The sequence below is a fragment of the Varroa destructor genome, unplaced genomic scaffold, assembly GCF_002443255.2.
Source record: "Varroa destructor unplaced genomic scaffold, Vdes_3.0 BEIS01000005.1, whole genome shotgun sequence".
In the NCBI taxonomy this organism is placed as follows: Eukaryota; Metazoa; Arthropoda; class Arachnida; order Mesostigmata; family Varroidae; genus Varroa; species Varroa destructor.
Window position 1 is genome coordinate 28,817,823 of NW_019211458.1, and position 17,041 is coordinate 28,834,863.

The 17,041-nt window shown below is 41.3% G+C and overlaps 1 protein-coding gene and 1 long non-coding RNA gene across 15 annotated transcripts in view; one reads left to right on the plus strand and one right to left on the minus strand.

The window, feature by feature from the left end:
• Positions 1-3,737: 3,737 nt before the first annotated feature.
• LOC147755504 (uncharacterized) lies at positions 3,738-7,540 on the minus strand. The gene is made up of 2 exons (XR_015328624.1): positions 6,741-7,540; positions 3,738-4,463 (listed from the first exon to the last, which is right to left on the minus strand). It is a non-coding gene; the product is annotated as an uncharacterized LOC147755504 (long non-coding RNA).
• A 178-nt stretch (positions 7,541-7,718) lies between these two features.
• LOC147755505 (uncharacterized) overlaps positions 7,719-17,041 on the plus strand; it is an 85,704-nt gene continuing 76,381 nt past the window's right edge. For 3 of the 14 annotated variants that reach the window (XR_015328613.1, XR_015328612.1, XR_015328614.1), the window contains exon 1: positions 7,720-7,877. Coding sequence is in view for 1 of the 14 variants with exons in the window: in XM_086990400.1 (XP_086846526.1) it covers positions 8,691-8,712 (22 nt within the window). In the remaining 13 variants the exon portion in view is untranslated. The other 11 variants (XR_015328618.1, XR_015328621.1, XM_086990401.1 and 8 more) reach the window with 10 other exon arrangements.

A 17,041-nucleotide genomic window follows, 5' to 3' on the forward strand; every position in this document is an offset into this window, starting at 1 on the left:
ACTTTCTGTTTATATGTACGTCAACGTTTATAGCATAGTCAATTTTAAGCTGATACATCTAGATTTGCATAGTAACCTGTTTGACTAAGGAAGAATATAGGTGTAGTATTATTGGGTTAGCTTTAGCCATAAACGGCTCATGGACGTTCATCGGGTCGCGGCTTTAATTTTGTGATTGGTTTGCTACAATAGAAATTACAGGCATATTACGGCGCCTAACATATTCCCGAATCTATTTAAATCCGCCGAGTCAGAAGGACCTTTCCACTTCGGTGTCATGAAGCTTGATGAACCTCTATGAGGTCCAGTTAGGTAGATAGGAGCAATATGTGAACCGAGTAAACTAAACAATTATACAGATGAGGACATTGATCCAGTATGCCACAAAGACACATAGTTCTGCCAATTTCGACGAAAGCCAATAGTATATTACAGGCGTATATTTGCATATATTTAAATATAAAAAAAAGCATTATATCATTTAACTTGTAGTCTACCTCATGACAAACAGCAAACGCGTTTCAATAGAATGTCTGCTCGTTTATTTCAGTGATCATCATTTGTTATTGTGGTCTCGTTCATTTATGATATCATAGCATATTTTATGCAGCCATACAGAACGCACTACAATGACCAAAAAAATGACCATAAAATCAGTGAAATGTAATAGGATTTGTGTAGCTCATACATACATATAGACGGTATATGCGAATACGTATTCTGTCGTATTAGAAATAGACCAAGCTCATCTCCGTGTACTTAATGCCTGTATAGAAACGTGTATGAACGTAAGTATCCGGATGCTCATTCTCCCACTAGATGCCTTACCATTACGTGTATAGTACTCCCAGAAAGCTCCTTTGTACATTTGGCTGTCCTTATCTTGATAAGCGTAATTGCCCTTAATGAAGCAAGCCGTCGGTGACCAGTTAGTAACAATATAGTAAGCGAAACCAACCTTTGATAACGGGCCTTCGCTGACGTAAGAACTTGCGGAAGTTTTGTCAAGATGAACGCGCGAGCCGTCAGAGCAGGTGATGCGCTGACGCAGCCACGCTGAGCACATTTTTTTTTTTTTTTTTTTTTTTTTTATGAAAAGGAGTTTAGGCAAAGTTCTCATATTGTATCGCGTAATAACTGCGTACATCCGTTCGAGTACTGCAGCTTATGTTAGTAGTTGATACGGCAAACCATATTGACTAAATGAGTTCCATGGGCTAAAGTGCGTTTTTACCTGTAATTAGTACATTCGCTAATGGCGGAAGAAGGCTGGTCTATAACTAGATAAATGCGAGAGTATTCGATCAGTAGAGTGAGTGGTTCTGCATAATTCGAAGCGAACAAAATCAACTCGTTACCAAGTTAACTAGATTTATCATCAATATTATACATGCTCGGTATAATCACATGTATAATACGCCTATGAACTTCTTCAAAGTTTGTCATTATCAGCAACGGTTGCGTTTTGGTACTCAATGGCGTTATATTTTTACACATAATTCAAGACGCTAAGTAGCTTAAATACAAAGCTGACGCTGGATCACTTAAGGCTTCGTGCGTTGTACAGTCTTCATATAAAAAAAAAAAGTTGTTAGCCCAACATATACGGGCCTCATTTAAGCCATAAGGCCTTTATGTTTGATAACGAAAACAGAGCATTGAATCAAAATCTCTACATACATTTGGCAAGCGAATTACCGCATCTTATGCATCACGAATGGGGAATAAACATCTAAGAAGAAGAATTTCACAAACAGAAAATAGATTCATATTAAAATTACTGCTTTTTTTTTTTACACGCAATTTACATTTCTACATACGACGCAACCGAAGGTAAACCCCAGGGTTGGATCAGTTCAAGTCAATACGGCGAGAATAAACTTGTCGTATTTACAAAAATTACGATCATCGACCATCATTCTTTCAGATGCCGTCAGTAATTGTTGTGCATTGAACTCATGTACAACTCTATCCTAGATGTTTTTTGGAAATTGTTTGATATTGTTTACTACCTAGTTCAGTGCTTAATGAATGCACCATTTTTCTTAAGCCCTATGTTCAACAATTAAGGGAGGTAAACGGTCTCTCAACTTGTGATGTCGTAAAGTCTTACAGGGACTGTCATTGCCCTGAGCTATACAATTACTGTTATATCTTTTATACATTATCCACCATTACTTCTTGCTAAAATTCACCGTCGTAAACCCCAGGGCAAAGAGAAAATAAGTCTATCGATCTAAAAACATCTTTGATAGGCGAACGGGCGTTTTATATGTTTGTCATGTAGCTTTTACATATCATAAAAATGTTTTAATAACTTTGTTCAGAGAGTGTTTGGCGGCAAATTTTAAACGGTTGCCAAATTTTAACTAACTGATACAATTAAGCTAGAAATATAAAAATACAAATAATATAGCTGATATCAATCGAGTAACTTGATGATTAAATCGATTTAGAGACTTTTTTCAATAATCTCTTACTTGCATCATTGTAAAAATTTGCGAATTTCTGATCAAAATTCTATCTAGGATGCGACAGCTCTTTTCAGCCTCTCAATCGTTGCTGGCCTCATCCTTCTGCCCATAGCTTTTCCGTGGGCAACGTGCTTGCCTGCTTAATTCAGCAACAGGTGAAAGTATAGCTGATAATTCGGACGTAAGTAGACTACATTTCGAACTAATATCTAGTGGTTTAACTACTATACTCAAAAGATAACATACTGCGTACCTAACATGACAAAAGCCGCCCCGACCAAAACAATACAACGGAACTTCAGGTACCCCAGATACTTCTAGAATAGATAGAACAATCGGCAATTATCGAAACGAATTTGCTAGAACTTATTTTTGTGCAACCCGTGAAAATATTTGGACTACATATATATAGCTTGTGAAAACATACATTTTCATGTAAGTAAATGCAAAATGGTTACCCGGACGATCAAAGGCAATAAATACGCATAGCAGTTGCTGTCTCGATAACGGCCGATCCCTTTCTGACTTGAATTGTGGCTCTGCTTACCAGGCAATCTATTAATGCAGCAAACGATACAGGCTTCTATCAAGAAATTTAAAAAATTCAACATGTTTCTATTACCGGTATGCAAATACGCTAACGGGCAAAAGAGATACGTATCGGTATACACCACTATCCGGGTAACTCTACTAAAGACGAAGCGATTAGAAGAACGCCGATGTGTCTTGAAAACAAAGGAAAAGAAGAGAGAACCCATAGCGGTGCTCGACGTATAGGACGGGCCCATGTCAGCCCTGTACCTTGAAGCATGTAGCACAGTACCTCACATGTACAAATATCACGGGCAAGCTTCAGTCTGAGGATTTGAAATAATCAACAAAAATTAGTGTGTTCGGTCGTTTCATCATCGCCGTTATGGCGGCGTTTCACCGCCCGTCGTGTCGTAATACTACCCGTTGTACTGTAATAGCCCTTTGCATTAGAGATATACTCAAGAGACATTTGCGATTCGATATTGTTGAATTAAATATACGTATCAAGAAGACCATAACTCAATTGTTCCATGTGGATGCGCCATAATGTACTCATGTTGCGCTTCGGTTACGTTTAGCAAGAGAATCCCTAACATACTATTTAACTTTAAAGGAACCGTCATCGATCGCCTAAATCGTACATAGATACGTCTTTAAACCGGAATTATCCTAATTTCGATTCATTTTTTTTCGGAACCGATACCAGCTTTCACTGAATACACCATAAACTTGTATGCACGTGAACCTCAATGAAGTTTATTTGCTGCTGTTGTCTTCTACGGCTAAGAGAAGCTACTGACAGGTAGTTCAAAGCAATAAACTAAAGGAGCAGATTTTTTTAATTTCCCGAAAGTTAGGCATTAATCAAGTTTTCTAATTGAAAATTACTTCATTTTATTATCCTTTTTTGTTTTTTTAATTAAATACCGTTTTTAACGACGATCCTACACGGTGAAGCAACTCTTGTGTTGTCATATCGTACCCATAATCTCAAACGGTAACTTACGTCCCATTCTACTTTGTGGACTCTTTTTTTTCGTGACATCGTTACTAACGTTTGATGTATTCTTTTCTAATTTCGTGTAACGGTACCTATTTGGTAAAAATAAATTACAGTTAAAAAAATGAAGAACAATCTGAATATAGCGGTGCTATCGATGATATGTTTGATCTCTGTGGCCGTTTCACGCCGTCTCATACAACTACATACTCATTAAAAAACATTTTTACCCTACTCGATTGCAGCATAATTCAGCAGTCGTATACCATACATGTGCTTTATTTTCGAAAGCTCAACGCATTTACTCCGATCGTCATTTCGTAATTTTATTTATTCACACAGTTGCGTTGAATTCGCGCTTCAGCCACCTTTGGCCTTTTCAACCCGAGCCTTCGTATACGCAGTCGAAACCATTACGCCGACGCACCTCTCCCCATTTAGTTGTACACTGATGCCTAGGTCAGGGACAAAGGAAATGCTGTTGAAATGTCGTTCGCTGATTTTGCCACACAAGGACTGTGATGCATATTAATAAGTATTGCGCGTTTAATGTTCGGTACGGCCCGTAAAACTTGCTTCTGAAATGAATTGTGCCTACGGCCAGCTTCGAACCTAGACCATTTTACATGTCGCTATGTTCAGTAGGTAAAAACACGTTATCGTTGCTCCACCCCAAAGATTTTATGTACATGATCCACCAACGCTATGGTAGCGTTTTGGTCGGTAGACCCGCCGCACTGCGCTGAATTTGATTTCCACTAAATACTATTAGTATCCTTTTTCTAACGAGGTCTGCCACCGAAAGCAAATTTTCCTAGATATCCGCCTTTGCTGAAGTAGACCGCCGCCAAACCACTGTACTGAGTTTGATCGAAGTCCCCTTCTGAGGATTTTTCTGTTTTCAAGTACAAACAGATCTAGGGATAGTGTTTTGTGCCATTGATGTTGACAGGATATATGCACAACGTGCATGGTGGTCCGTGCTCATAAAAGGTACAGCTATGAGTTTCTTAAACCATAGCATCTCTAAATATCGTCAACCAGCCCAACTTTGAGCCATTTGGCTGTTGTTTTTTTTTAGTCTGAAAAATCGTATATACAAACTGATAGAATGATGTAATGCAGAATCACTAAAACAATATGCATATAATTGGAAAGGTTCACATTAATAAAATCGCAAGAGGAGAAGTTTGATATGAAGAACAAGCTAGCTAAGCGAGTGGCTAAAAAGTTTCTGTGGTAGTAAAAGACAAGTCTTAATGATGTTTTTACTAATATTTACTATTTAGTTGGACGTCCACAACCGGAACGTTAACTTGTATCAACTATTTTTTTAAGGTGCAACCCTTTTTAGGAGTATAGCTATTCGCGTAAATCAGAAAATTTTGGGTAGGAAATTAATTACCCATGCGCTGTCAATGATCGAAGCAACCATGAGAAATTAACTCATCCGACAAAAACAAATATACCCTGCATCGATACACAATAATAGCCGGTCTACGTCCATTTACCAGCTTACACCACCGCCATCGTATGAGTATCGTGAGTCTAGCATCTATATCCATCTAAACGTTATTTGCTAAATGTTAAACAGGTCGATTAATGATAGAGATCTAGAAGATTCGAGATGTCCGGTATCACGCGGATCAATGAGACTCCAAATATAGTTCAGTCAAATTAGCTCAAAGCGTTTATGCCGGAACTTTCAAACTAAAAATCTATACATTGTTGGTTTAAATTTGGAACAAACTTAAAACAAACGTTGACGATGAGTGGGTCGTTTTCTGTTTTTAAGCCATTACTGACAGGAACCGCCCTTATTAACCTCTCAGTGCTTAACAGTACGACGGGCCTTTTCTTAACAACTCTTGCTTGCTCAAAATCTCCATATCAAGTAGCTATAGAACTGCTCTAATCAGTTCGTGAGCAAAAATATTGATAACGTATGCCTTGGATGTACGTACTTTATTCGGTAGTTACTGAGAAAGTTTTCACAGTATTGAGATCGATCATTGGGGACAAATTTTTTTAGACGATCGTGGGATGTCTTCCAAATTGCGTAGCCGCCTACCTCGAACCCAAATATAATCGTCCCCTAGAAATATGGAAACTTCTTTGGGTCCATGTGTAGATTAGGATCATTTCGATTTAGGTTATCCTTCCTGACCAGTTTCTCAACGCTGTATATATATATATATATATATATATATATATATATATATACATATACATTTAATATGGCTGATAAAAAATAATCCGCTGAGATCTAAATTAACCACGGCAAAATTCTACCGAAATAAATTGTTTTTCAAAAGATACAAATAGTAATAATAACTTCATTCTAATCTATAAAGAAAAACCTGCTCGATACTTGCTTTACACATCCAAAACCCTCATAGGCGAGCCAAGGATCCACAACCTATAAATGAAGCGAACAGCTTTGAATTCCTAAACAAACAGGTCTGAAACGTTTTCCCTACATTTTCCCTGCACTTAGCGGTTCGACTTGTATCGATGCTCACGATTTTCTACCTGCAGTCGGCTCTCCTTCTCGGTCTCTTACACTTCGGGACCTGCCATGCGCGAACCTCGTAGGCGGTTAATACCGACTAACGCCAACAAGCGGTTAATCTCGAAGTTGAGCTCGAATTAAGCTGTTGTAGCAGGTATTATTAGGTAACCCAGTTTGCCTGTTACTTGTAACAGTGGTTTCTCTTTTGTGAAATTCTTACCTAATTCCACTGATTCGTATGCCGTCTGAATCGGGGCTATTTTCTTCTGCCTCCTCTCTGTGTGTTCTTGGCTCCCGTAGCAGGAAACGCTAACGTTCAAGCACCATTTCGATAGCTTCACCTTACACTTAAGAGCCCCGTCCCCTTTGTTTTTGCTGCGCAGATTTTGCGGCAGGGTTCTGCTATAATCTAATTTCGATACGTCGCTACTGCGCCGGTGTTAAGAACGACCATTCTCGAAAGACGATATGTCAAAAAACCTTTGGCATGCACCTACTTCATGTAATGTTCTTAACGACAAAGGACATGCAACCCAAATATACCCCTTCCACTGCTGTGACTCACAGAGATAATGCTACTAGAAGACTGCGAGTGTGATTTCAAGAGTTAGCGATAAAAAAAGAGAGATCGTGCGGCTTCTTTCAGCAACGTTCTAGCCTTTTCATAGGTTTATCCATAATTAATTGCACAAGTAGCAGCAGGTAACAGCCGATTAATTGTAACAGATACGTAGTTTTCTTCGGTTGCCAGCGTTGAATTTGATTAGTGGTCTTCGCCTTTATTCTCCGTGCTGCTGCTCATTGGCATTATCGCGGCAACCGCCATAAGAAGGGAAATCAACGTGCGCGCGAAAAGCACCTCTCTTGTATCTTGGCCTGGTCTTGCCTGTTAGGCTGCTTGTTTTTTCTGTAAAGGTCTCCCAGTATCTGTGGTTCGGGCAGCACAACTAACAGCCCGCGCGCTTCTACGACGACTTCTACGACAACACAGTCGTCATTGGAGTGGAACTCGATCATGTTTGGCTATCAGAATTTTCGCGGCCAGATGGCTTTCGTAGCAGACAATACGCGCACTGCATGAGTCGCCTGCGCATGATTGGTTTGTTCAAAGTTTCGCGCGCATTACTTCGCAGACGGCACGGCCAATTTAGGCCCTTGTTGAAACCCAAACATGCAAAAGGCCACCCGTTGGCCAATGGCAATGTTGGCCTCGTCTGCTGGAGACGGTGCTGCGGTTAGTGACGTCAACATCGTGCTTACTGTAATATTTAGCGATTTTATTATGGTTCTCGTGCGCCCAGAGTGGAAAAATTAAGGTAAAATTAAGCGTTCCGGCGGGCGTTTTGGGCCCCATCAGGTGAGTGTCGATGAGTGCTACTTGCTCTGTGAGTGTCGGTAAAAAAATGCCAATCAAATTCATTTCGATCCTCGCGCGGGATCTACGTATTGCCGCGTCGGAAGTGATTCGTTGCAGTATTCGCGCACGAACAACGGCAAACGGCTAAGCGGTTACAGCATAGGAGCAAGAGCCAATAGTGCTAAGCAAGCGCTAAAAGCCACAAGCATCGGGACGACATTAAAGTAGCAAGGCGCTAGGGCAGGTGCTGAGCGACGATGAGCGACATCATCGGCAAGGCGACCAGCGCTGTCGTATAGGATTCGTGATAGGATAACAATAATCTTGAGAAGCTGAGCACAAAAAAAAAACCTTTCTCCCTTCAATTTTGGACACATAGAGAAAAAAGGGCGCTGACGAAATAACAACAAAGTGGCATTTACGTTACATGAAAAAAACACTACGATTTTTTGTTTTTTACTGTTGACGACGTCTACTATTACAAGCACCCAACTGTTTGCATTGCACACTGCAAAATTATCATTCGTGTGTTGTCTTGTGACCAGTCTATGTATGTGTGCGTGCAGCCGCTCAGGCTCGATTCATTCGTGCGGTGCTATGTCGTGTCTGTGTGTATTATCTCCGTGAGTGTATTGATGTGTCGTTGTCTACTGAGCTAACGGTCCTTCAATTCTATGTTCACCTCGACTCCTACAGCTATTGCTGGAAGATCTGGCTGTAAATTTCCTACAGTGTACGCGCGCTTCTAGCTTTAACATGATGACAGTGGGATGGGGTTTATCGAGGCAACGAGGATAATGGATAAGGAGAAGGATGAACATGGATTGTAACCGTGGTGCGTGGCTCTCGCGTATCGTGTATCTCTGTCGTAGATATGTTTTCGACGTCGTGACGGCGTGATCGACGACATCGGCGATCATGATCATGTGTCAACTTCTAGAAATAGCATCACAGATCTATCTAATCAGAGTGTCTAGACGAATCAGTCGTTCACTAGTTTCCTGTATTAATAGATTATATAATGTTTACAACGTGCGCTTAATCGAAATGACGCTTTGCCTCGGACTGGAGAAAATAGAGAATTTATGCTGTCAGTTGGCGGGCGCCTTAGATCTTCGCAAACACGGTCCAACCGATGCAGAATCAAAGGATGGTCTGACAGTATTATTACACCGCGCGAACGACACGTTACCGAGAACATCGTTGTTCGATCTCGTGGGATATATCGTGTTCAAGCTAGCAGACCCGATCTACCAGTAGAAAAGCTCAGCTGTGGATTTTACAGCGACGCTCGCTGGACCTCGAAATATCTTAGTCTGTCGAGAATCAGTGACAGTGTTTGGGTATTTCTCATGGGAGTCTATGTTTCTTCGAAGCCCGGAAGAATTGGGTTTGTTTCACAGAGCTATGTCAGTCTGGAATGACAGAGCAGAAAAATGTGGGGCATACCGCCCTCTCTCTCATGTCACCAGCCAGACAATTTTCTAGGACGCGTGTTTTAAGGCCTCTCTCCAGGTCGATAAAAAACGAAAATTTAATGCAACCGACCCGCTCACTTCACATGGTTAATAATGACTAACTATGCTCTTTTCTACAGAACTTTGGCGTCTCCTACAAAATAACAATGATAAGAACCCATCATTTTGGCCACCATTTCTCCAGTTACTACTATAAATGTTTCGGATTCGTGGTACTGTCGTTAAACACCGCTCGCAATACGAAACGTGTGTTTACGCCGAGCTTCGGATCGAGACAACTTAGTGTCCCACGATCACGGGGCTAAATTATTCATTACTACTCCATCTAATATCAACTAAGGTACTGCACTCCACCGTGTTTATTTCCGTCCTGCTATATGGTCAGTACTTTGTATCATCAGACTTTAATATATCGCTACTCGCGAATGCATCTTCATTTCAGCAAAGGAAAATTCCTTTCGACTTCCATGTGTCCCTGTCATGAGTGCACAATAGCTTACCTTACATAGTAGGAGCAACCAATAGTAAATTAGACCGGTGTGGTAGCGGACTTTATTTATACATATTTCTTTTCATTTACAAACGGTTATCGTTTGTAACACTTCGCATTTAATTGATTCAATAGAAAATCAGATGACCGTCTCAATCGATTGTTGTAAGGGACCCTTACTCCGAGGTCACAAGAAAAAACTATTGCTATCGATCGTCGGTATAGCAAAGGGTTGGTTCAAAAACCCATTCTACTTCCTAGTCATTACTGACGTTAACCCCATCGTTTACAACAGCTGTTCTTTCCCACTGCATATATTTCATGTCTATATAGATATCAAGTGGTTGCGAGTAGATCTGCGCATAGACGCCGGGATAGCTGCGCTTTTAAGGCTTATGTGGGCCTGAATAGACGTCCCCTAACCAGCAGAATGAATGGTGGAAAACAGCAATGACTGGCAAAGCCGTTGGACATAGTGAGACAAAACAGATACCTCAACTCCAGTCCTCAATAGAGCAGCAACAGCAGCTTCTAGCAAAGCATTACGTTCTCTTACAGCGACGGTACTGCCAAAGCTGAAACGCCGGTGAACGCTACACATTGCCGCTGTCGGTCCTTATGCACTCCGCGAGCACTAAGCGGTGTTGTAAATGGTGACAAAACTGCTTCCGGTGCTTCGGTTTTTTCGCTCTGTAAATGTTGAATCTTCAAGACTTATATGGTCTTTTATGCGTTGACTGTAGCTCCACTTCTGGGCAAAGTTGTCGCCTATTAAATAGCGAGTTATTACACGCCGGGTATCTCATCTCTTAATGGACTCCACGTCACTCTACCGTCGTGACGGCTTCATCGTTACGTTTTCTTTGCCGCTCCGGTACTTTTTCGTTCAGCGCAGCGTAAACGAATGTAGTGCCTGCCACAATAAACATTGAAGTGATGGATACTGTGTAAAAAAAAGCTGATGACAACAACTGTTCCTTGATTGGTATTCTCTTTGCGGTGGTCCATACAACGCAACGCTTGCAAACAAGTTAGATTAGGCAAAGAACTCGAAACGAGGGGTCAAAAAGTTACTGAATAGTGGTGGCACTAACTACATTGTAACTTATGTTGTCGTTGCCGCTCATGAGATTTTGCGTGCAGGTGGTTGGCGTGCTATGAATAGGACCGTGTGTTTGTTCGCGTCGGCACTTGCCTACTTAGAGCACGGTATACGGCATCAGATAATCGAGAGGTCCGTTAGGTACCGTTTTGTGATCTACATATATATACATATACGCATAATCCTTTGTGTCAAAGGTTGATAAAGTTGGATAAACTTGTATGCTCATCTTGAGTGCGTAACTGCACAATTTATGGGTATACTACCTTTTTTCCGGTTACCAGCTCGTCGGTGAATGTAAAACACAATTATTCTGGGACAGTATAATTCTGCATAAAATGATGCAATTCTTCAGCGAACGATGTAACTCTTTGTATATCAATACGATCCTAAAGTGAAGGTCTTCTATAGCCTGTGTCATCACGTGTACCTATCAACTTTTAAATAAAGCCAACAAAGGTGTAGTAAGGAAGGATTTTTGTTTTTCTGTTGCTAAAGTGTGGATATGCATCTCATTCGCCGTAAAGAAAATGCATATTTACCATATATATATATATATATTTTTTTTTTGTGAGTGATGCGAAGCACATGTAAGATAACTAAGCCATTGAAGCAATTGCCATATGCGTTCACTCGAGGACTGAACTGTTCCGGCCGAGGCCACGTGAGTCTAGTGCGAATCGCACGATGAGCAATCCATAACCAGAGTTGAGTGACCAGGGACTATACTCAAGCCCATCGTCACGTCGCTGACAAACGGAGCAAAATAATGAACGCAGTGACGTTTGAGTTAGGACAAATTAAATTGGTCCGCGTTGACTCTTCAATTAAGCGAATTTCTGTAGACAGATCACTTTTGGAATCGGAATGGAAACTACGGCGAGGTTTTCTCATCATACAGTTGTATGTGATTAAATCTATCGCGTTCACTGCGGCTAGCTGACAAGGTTAACAAGCGACATGTATTTGACTTTGCATCCGTCCTATGTAATGCTGTTTCTGATAACGGGACGGCCTGAAATTAGGTTATGCTGTATTAAAGAACTACGAAGCTACAGCCGAACTGTTTCTACTTGCTACTGTGACAAGCGCTAAGAGAGTACCTTCTGAAACTCTATAATAGGAGCCAATGGACCATACGAAGCTGAAAACTTGTTCTGTCAGTTTATAGAAATGGGACATATGTCTACATAGCCTCTTATTACCATAAATATTTTTAAAGTAAGATTGTCCTTTTTCGATTGTTCGAATGTTGGGAGCGATAAAAATAACCTTATTCCCCTTATTCCTTACTGAGGGAAGAATTGGCTGTCATATAGACAAGTCGTGAATAGTACCGAATGCAGTAGACGGCCTTCCTGGAAATCTGAATATGATCTATGAAATTCAATAGGATAGCCGAAGTCAACTGGATCCGCAAATAGATGACGTGTCGTCACTACGCTATGAGTTACAAATAACAATAGATATCGTTAGTGAATCGATCGGTATATATAATAGCTGTGATACTCTATCCTGTCACAGTATCTGTGGTTTCGTCAACCAACCAACCGTATCGTACCGTCAGGCCGAATCATAGCAATTTTCTCTCTTTGGTTCTCGTCGTCGTCTGTCTGGCCCCTTTCACCTGGGTACGATTTCCTGTTTCTCGCATTCAATTTCCGATACTTTTTTATATTTGAACTTTGAACTCGAATTTCGCAAGATCAGTGAGGAAGGCTAATTGTGGTCTGTTAGAAGGATATTTTGGATAAAGTTTCACAGCTTTACGAGGCGTATTTGACGTTTCAACCAATTGATGACGTCATTATGATGCACGCTAGCTGTACACAGGTATTTTCCCCTCTTACAGTTGGTTAATGCTTTTTGATATAGCTATCCATCCTAGCTAGGGGAAGGTGAAAGTCAGCGAATTGCAATGCACGGAGCATTAGTTTATTTCGGTGACATCACCGTAGTGTATGGACGAATAATGATACAAGATAGATTTAGAAAAAAGAAAAATCAAATTGAACCGATGCAACGTAAAGTGTAAACGTCACTAACAAACGCTGGAAGATCTTGGGTTCGGCTGTTGTAGACACTGTATCTATGTCCTACGTCTGTGTTGACCGTACGTTCCTATTTCTCGTTTATACCTGTAAGACTAATTTCAGTGTACGTTTTCGAATGCTGGCCTCTTCCTAAACTTCCGACTTCGTTTGACGCTTCGAAAGTTAAACTAGACATTAGTTTAAACGTATTCTGTATCGTCGTCAGCATGAGTGGCATAATGATCAGCATCGTCCTATACTGTTCTGGCTAGCAATCGTACGATGATTGGTAATAAGCTTCTTTTAAAACTATCCAAAAGATGAGACTGTTGGCATGCGCCAAAACTTAGTTTTGATGATTTAGTTATACAGCTATGAGTAAGCCACCCTAAAACTTCTTTTTCCTATTTGGCCATTCGCGCATCATATACCAAACCTTGTTAGTCGAAGTGTAAAGTGAACATGTTATGGCCTATCATCGAAAGTCGAGTAATTCGGATAGTCTGCTGATTCTGCCGTATCGCCCTCGATTCGTTAGAAAGTGAAGAGATGAAATGAAAAGCAAAAAAGGAAATGGCCTGAGCCGCCTATATGACGCATATCTGTGTAGGAATCGATGTGTCGGATTCGACAATCCGCACGCGGGCAGTGAAATACGCTTACCTTTATTTCTACAGCGGGGAGGTTGTTGCAGTCGTAATGGTCGGAGGTTGACGATTAACACCGCCTGCTTGCGGCTCGTACGGGGTCGTGCTGGTGAAATTCTCTCTTGATTAGGATTTATCATGAGACATTATAACGCTACGTAGAGCGAGAAACGCGGTGCCTAGCAAAGGCGATCGCGTAGTAAATATAGCATAGCCCACTCTAACCCAGACTCGGCACCGTAACTGCGTAGAGGCAACAATTGTGCAACGAATCAGTGTGCAAGCAAGTATCCTTTTAGGCGCATTCTTTTTCTTTGTGTATCATCGCTTTTCCCATTGGAGCCGTTTGCTATGGCACGTTAGTGTTCCCTCGTTCACTCTGATGCGCTTGCTCCGCTTGCCGTCTACAGTCGTCGCTGCATGAAGATTGATTTCCGTCCAACGACGACCTTGCTCGTGGTGATGACAGTGAAGGTTATGATGACGGCCGGCCGTATTAGTGAAAGTACTTCATTTAAGGAAGACCAATTTATGCAATTCATGAGTCACCGGGCCGCTTTAATAGAAAAGAAGGTGGAAGGAAAACGAGAAGGACTAGCGCAGGGCAGGCGCTCACTGTTGGCTTGCTTTATACTATGGCACTGCCTTACGCAAAAATGTTCACGGTCTAATATGTAAATCCCTGAGAGAACTATGCGTGGTACGGTTACAGATGAGCTTTTGTTCATTATCATTACACTGCTTGCGTGACAGCTCCCGGTAACTCAGCTAAGCGTTTCATGCATATAACTTTGACGAGTTCTGAATCGTATCAATTTGAATTTGGCGCCTTTTGCCTGGTTTAAGATGTGTTGTTAAGTATAACAGAATACTAGACAGTAGCTTCAATAAGCTAGTCTCTAGACGACTGGCATGCTGTATCAAACTGATATTTTTCGCTAAATATGTTGATGTGCTGTTGGACACAACCGTCATGGGCGTAGGGAATTATTTATAACATGGCTAAAGGCCTACTATGAGGGACCTACATTTAAAACGTGTTTACGTGGTTCTATTGTTGTTGACTGATCTCACGCGTGAAATAGATTAAAGGCAGCGACATAACAGTGAGATTCTGCGGTACGTCGGAAGTCAGTGAGTCGTTTGTACAAACCGATATTGCCTTCGTAAGAGATTTTTTCAGGTGTTTATCGTCGTTGATTGTAATTGTCATCCTAGTGTAATGCACATAATAACTTTTCGAACTTACTCACTGGTATTGAGTAATAGCTCATGAGGAGCTAGCCCTCCATTGGTTCAAATGCTAAATTTTAGTCCAGTGTACTGCAGGGCTATAATGCGTCTGCACTAAGATAAAATCCGGCGCTTTCTATTCAGTAAGGATATTCCATCCACGTTTAATGATAAAAAGCCATTAACGCATAGTAAGGAGCACTTAAAAATTGGAGCCTTGAAGGCGTTGAAGGTAGTGCGTCCAACATGGCTTCATTAGTGTAATGCGTTCGTAACACGTACTCCACGTATAAAAAATACGTTAGATTATTGCCACGTGTGCTTTTCTCTTTTGTCCAACCTAAAAACATCGCAATAAGCAAAAAAAAAAAAAAGAAGACGCATGAAAAATCTTTCCGCTCTTACCTTTCGATCGAATGGTCCTATTTTAACCATTGTTACTGTTACCTAGTGAAGGTTTGCCGTCTCTCCCTTACTCTCTCGATTTTCCTCTGTTTGCCTGGTCGGATTATGCTGTGCCACCGGTACCTCACTCTGCAGTGCGAGTCAATCACATGGTCGCATTCTGTGTAGTTTAGCGCGATTTTCCGTATACGCTTACTACTCCGACAGCTGTTGCTAGCTAACCTCGTATTGAACACCTGGGTGACCATATAAGTAAATCACTGGTATGGTAATGGTTTCGCTGATGGAGATCGTTCCGATTTTACGCGACGTGAGGAGGCAATGCGAGGGCCCTGCTATTCGCAGTGGCTGTAGTTGTTGTAATGGCAATACTGAGCGATTACTCATATTGGCTAATAGTTGCGGACAAATCATTTATTGATTAATGGGAATATTATCAGATTTCGTGATGATATGAGTTATGACTTCGATTAGTGCAGTTAGCTGTCGTTGTTGCTCTTTACGCAGCCATGATTCTGCTTCCAATACTCTGGGGTAGACACCATGAACCCCCGCGTCAAGCGGCAGTTGCAGCGATAACAAACAAAAGCGACATATCGGATAGAATAATGCAGCATTTAGGCAACCGTGGGAACAAAATCATAATGAATTGAAGTCGGCACATTCTAGTTTCTGCCTTGCGCTTGTATGTTTACGCTTGCTTGGCTGGTTAGCCAGTCCATCCTTTGGACAATTTTTTTTGTACAGTTTACGACAAAAATGGGCTTTTATCAATCAAAGTTTCGCAAGCTGCCTTCCTTCTTTTCCTGCAACCCCGTAGCTGTATTGGTCCGCAACTGCTTACTTCACTAGCTGCTGACGCTTGCTTGCCGTTTCTATTTAGCTGATCACGCCAACGGTCCCGTCGAATCCACGTGACAACAAGTCCAGCAGCAATCGCGGGAGTAACAACGATAGCAACGTCAATGATAACCACAATAACCTACTGCTTTCTACGGTCGCGACAACGATTCCAGCGGCAATGCGACGGCTGCCCGTCGGCCGCAGATCGCGCAAGTTAGTCTCCGTAACTTAAGTCGACGACGCTTAGCATCGCCGACAAAGCATCTGTATTCTTCCTAAGTTCCCTATCCGCCCATTACGCGAGTTACTAGAATTTAGCCGGTTTGAACGTAGACGGATACAGGGAAGCTACGAATGCAGTCGAATTTGTTAAGAACCGAAACAGATGCGATAACCTCACTGAGGTAAAGTTGTTTATCAAATAACTATATATAAGCGTTGTGTGTCAATGTCTTTCGTCGAATTTATGAAGGCTGTTTATCTTTACATTTCTCTGATTCTGTAGCTCGTCTTCTTGTTTTGTTTTTTGATACATTACGTTGTCGTTATTATCGATGACCTCGCCGGCTCGACGGTTTGATTGATCATTTTCATCCGGATCCGGCAGAGGTTTATTACAGAGTAGGTTAGTTAATTTTCACTGTCGAATTTCATTAGAATGAAATTGCAGCTGTTCCGACGAGGTATTCTTTATCCATAGGGTTCTATATGCAGGCCTTTACTGAGAACGTTTTTTTAAGGACGTCAGCAAATCGCCTAAGCACAAATTATTTTTTCTAGAAAACATTTTATAGAATTAAATAAAGCGATTTTCGTATGTTGCAAATCCCGTATTGATTGTAGCGGTAGATTGTTTAATCGGTTCCGATGTGGTTGTCCTTTTTGCATGGCCTCGCCGGGCTATTTTCTAACGAAATTTCGGTTCAGCTCGGC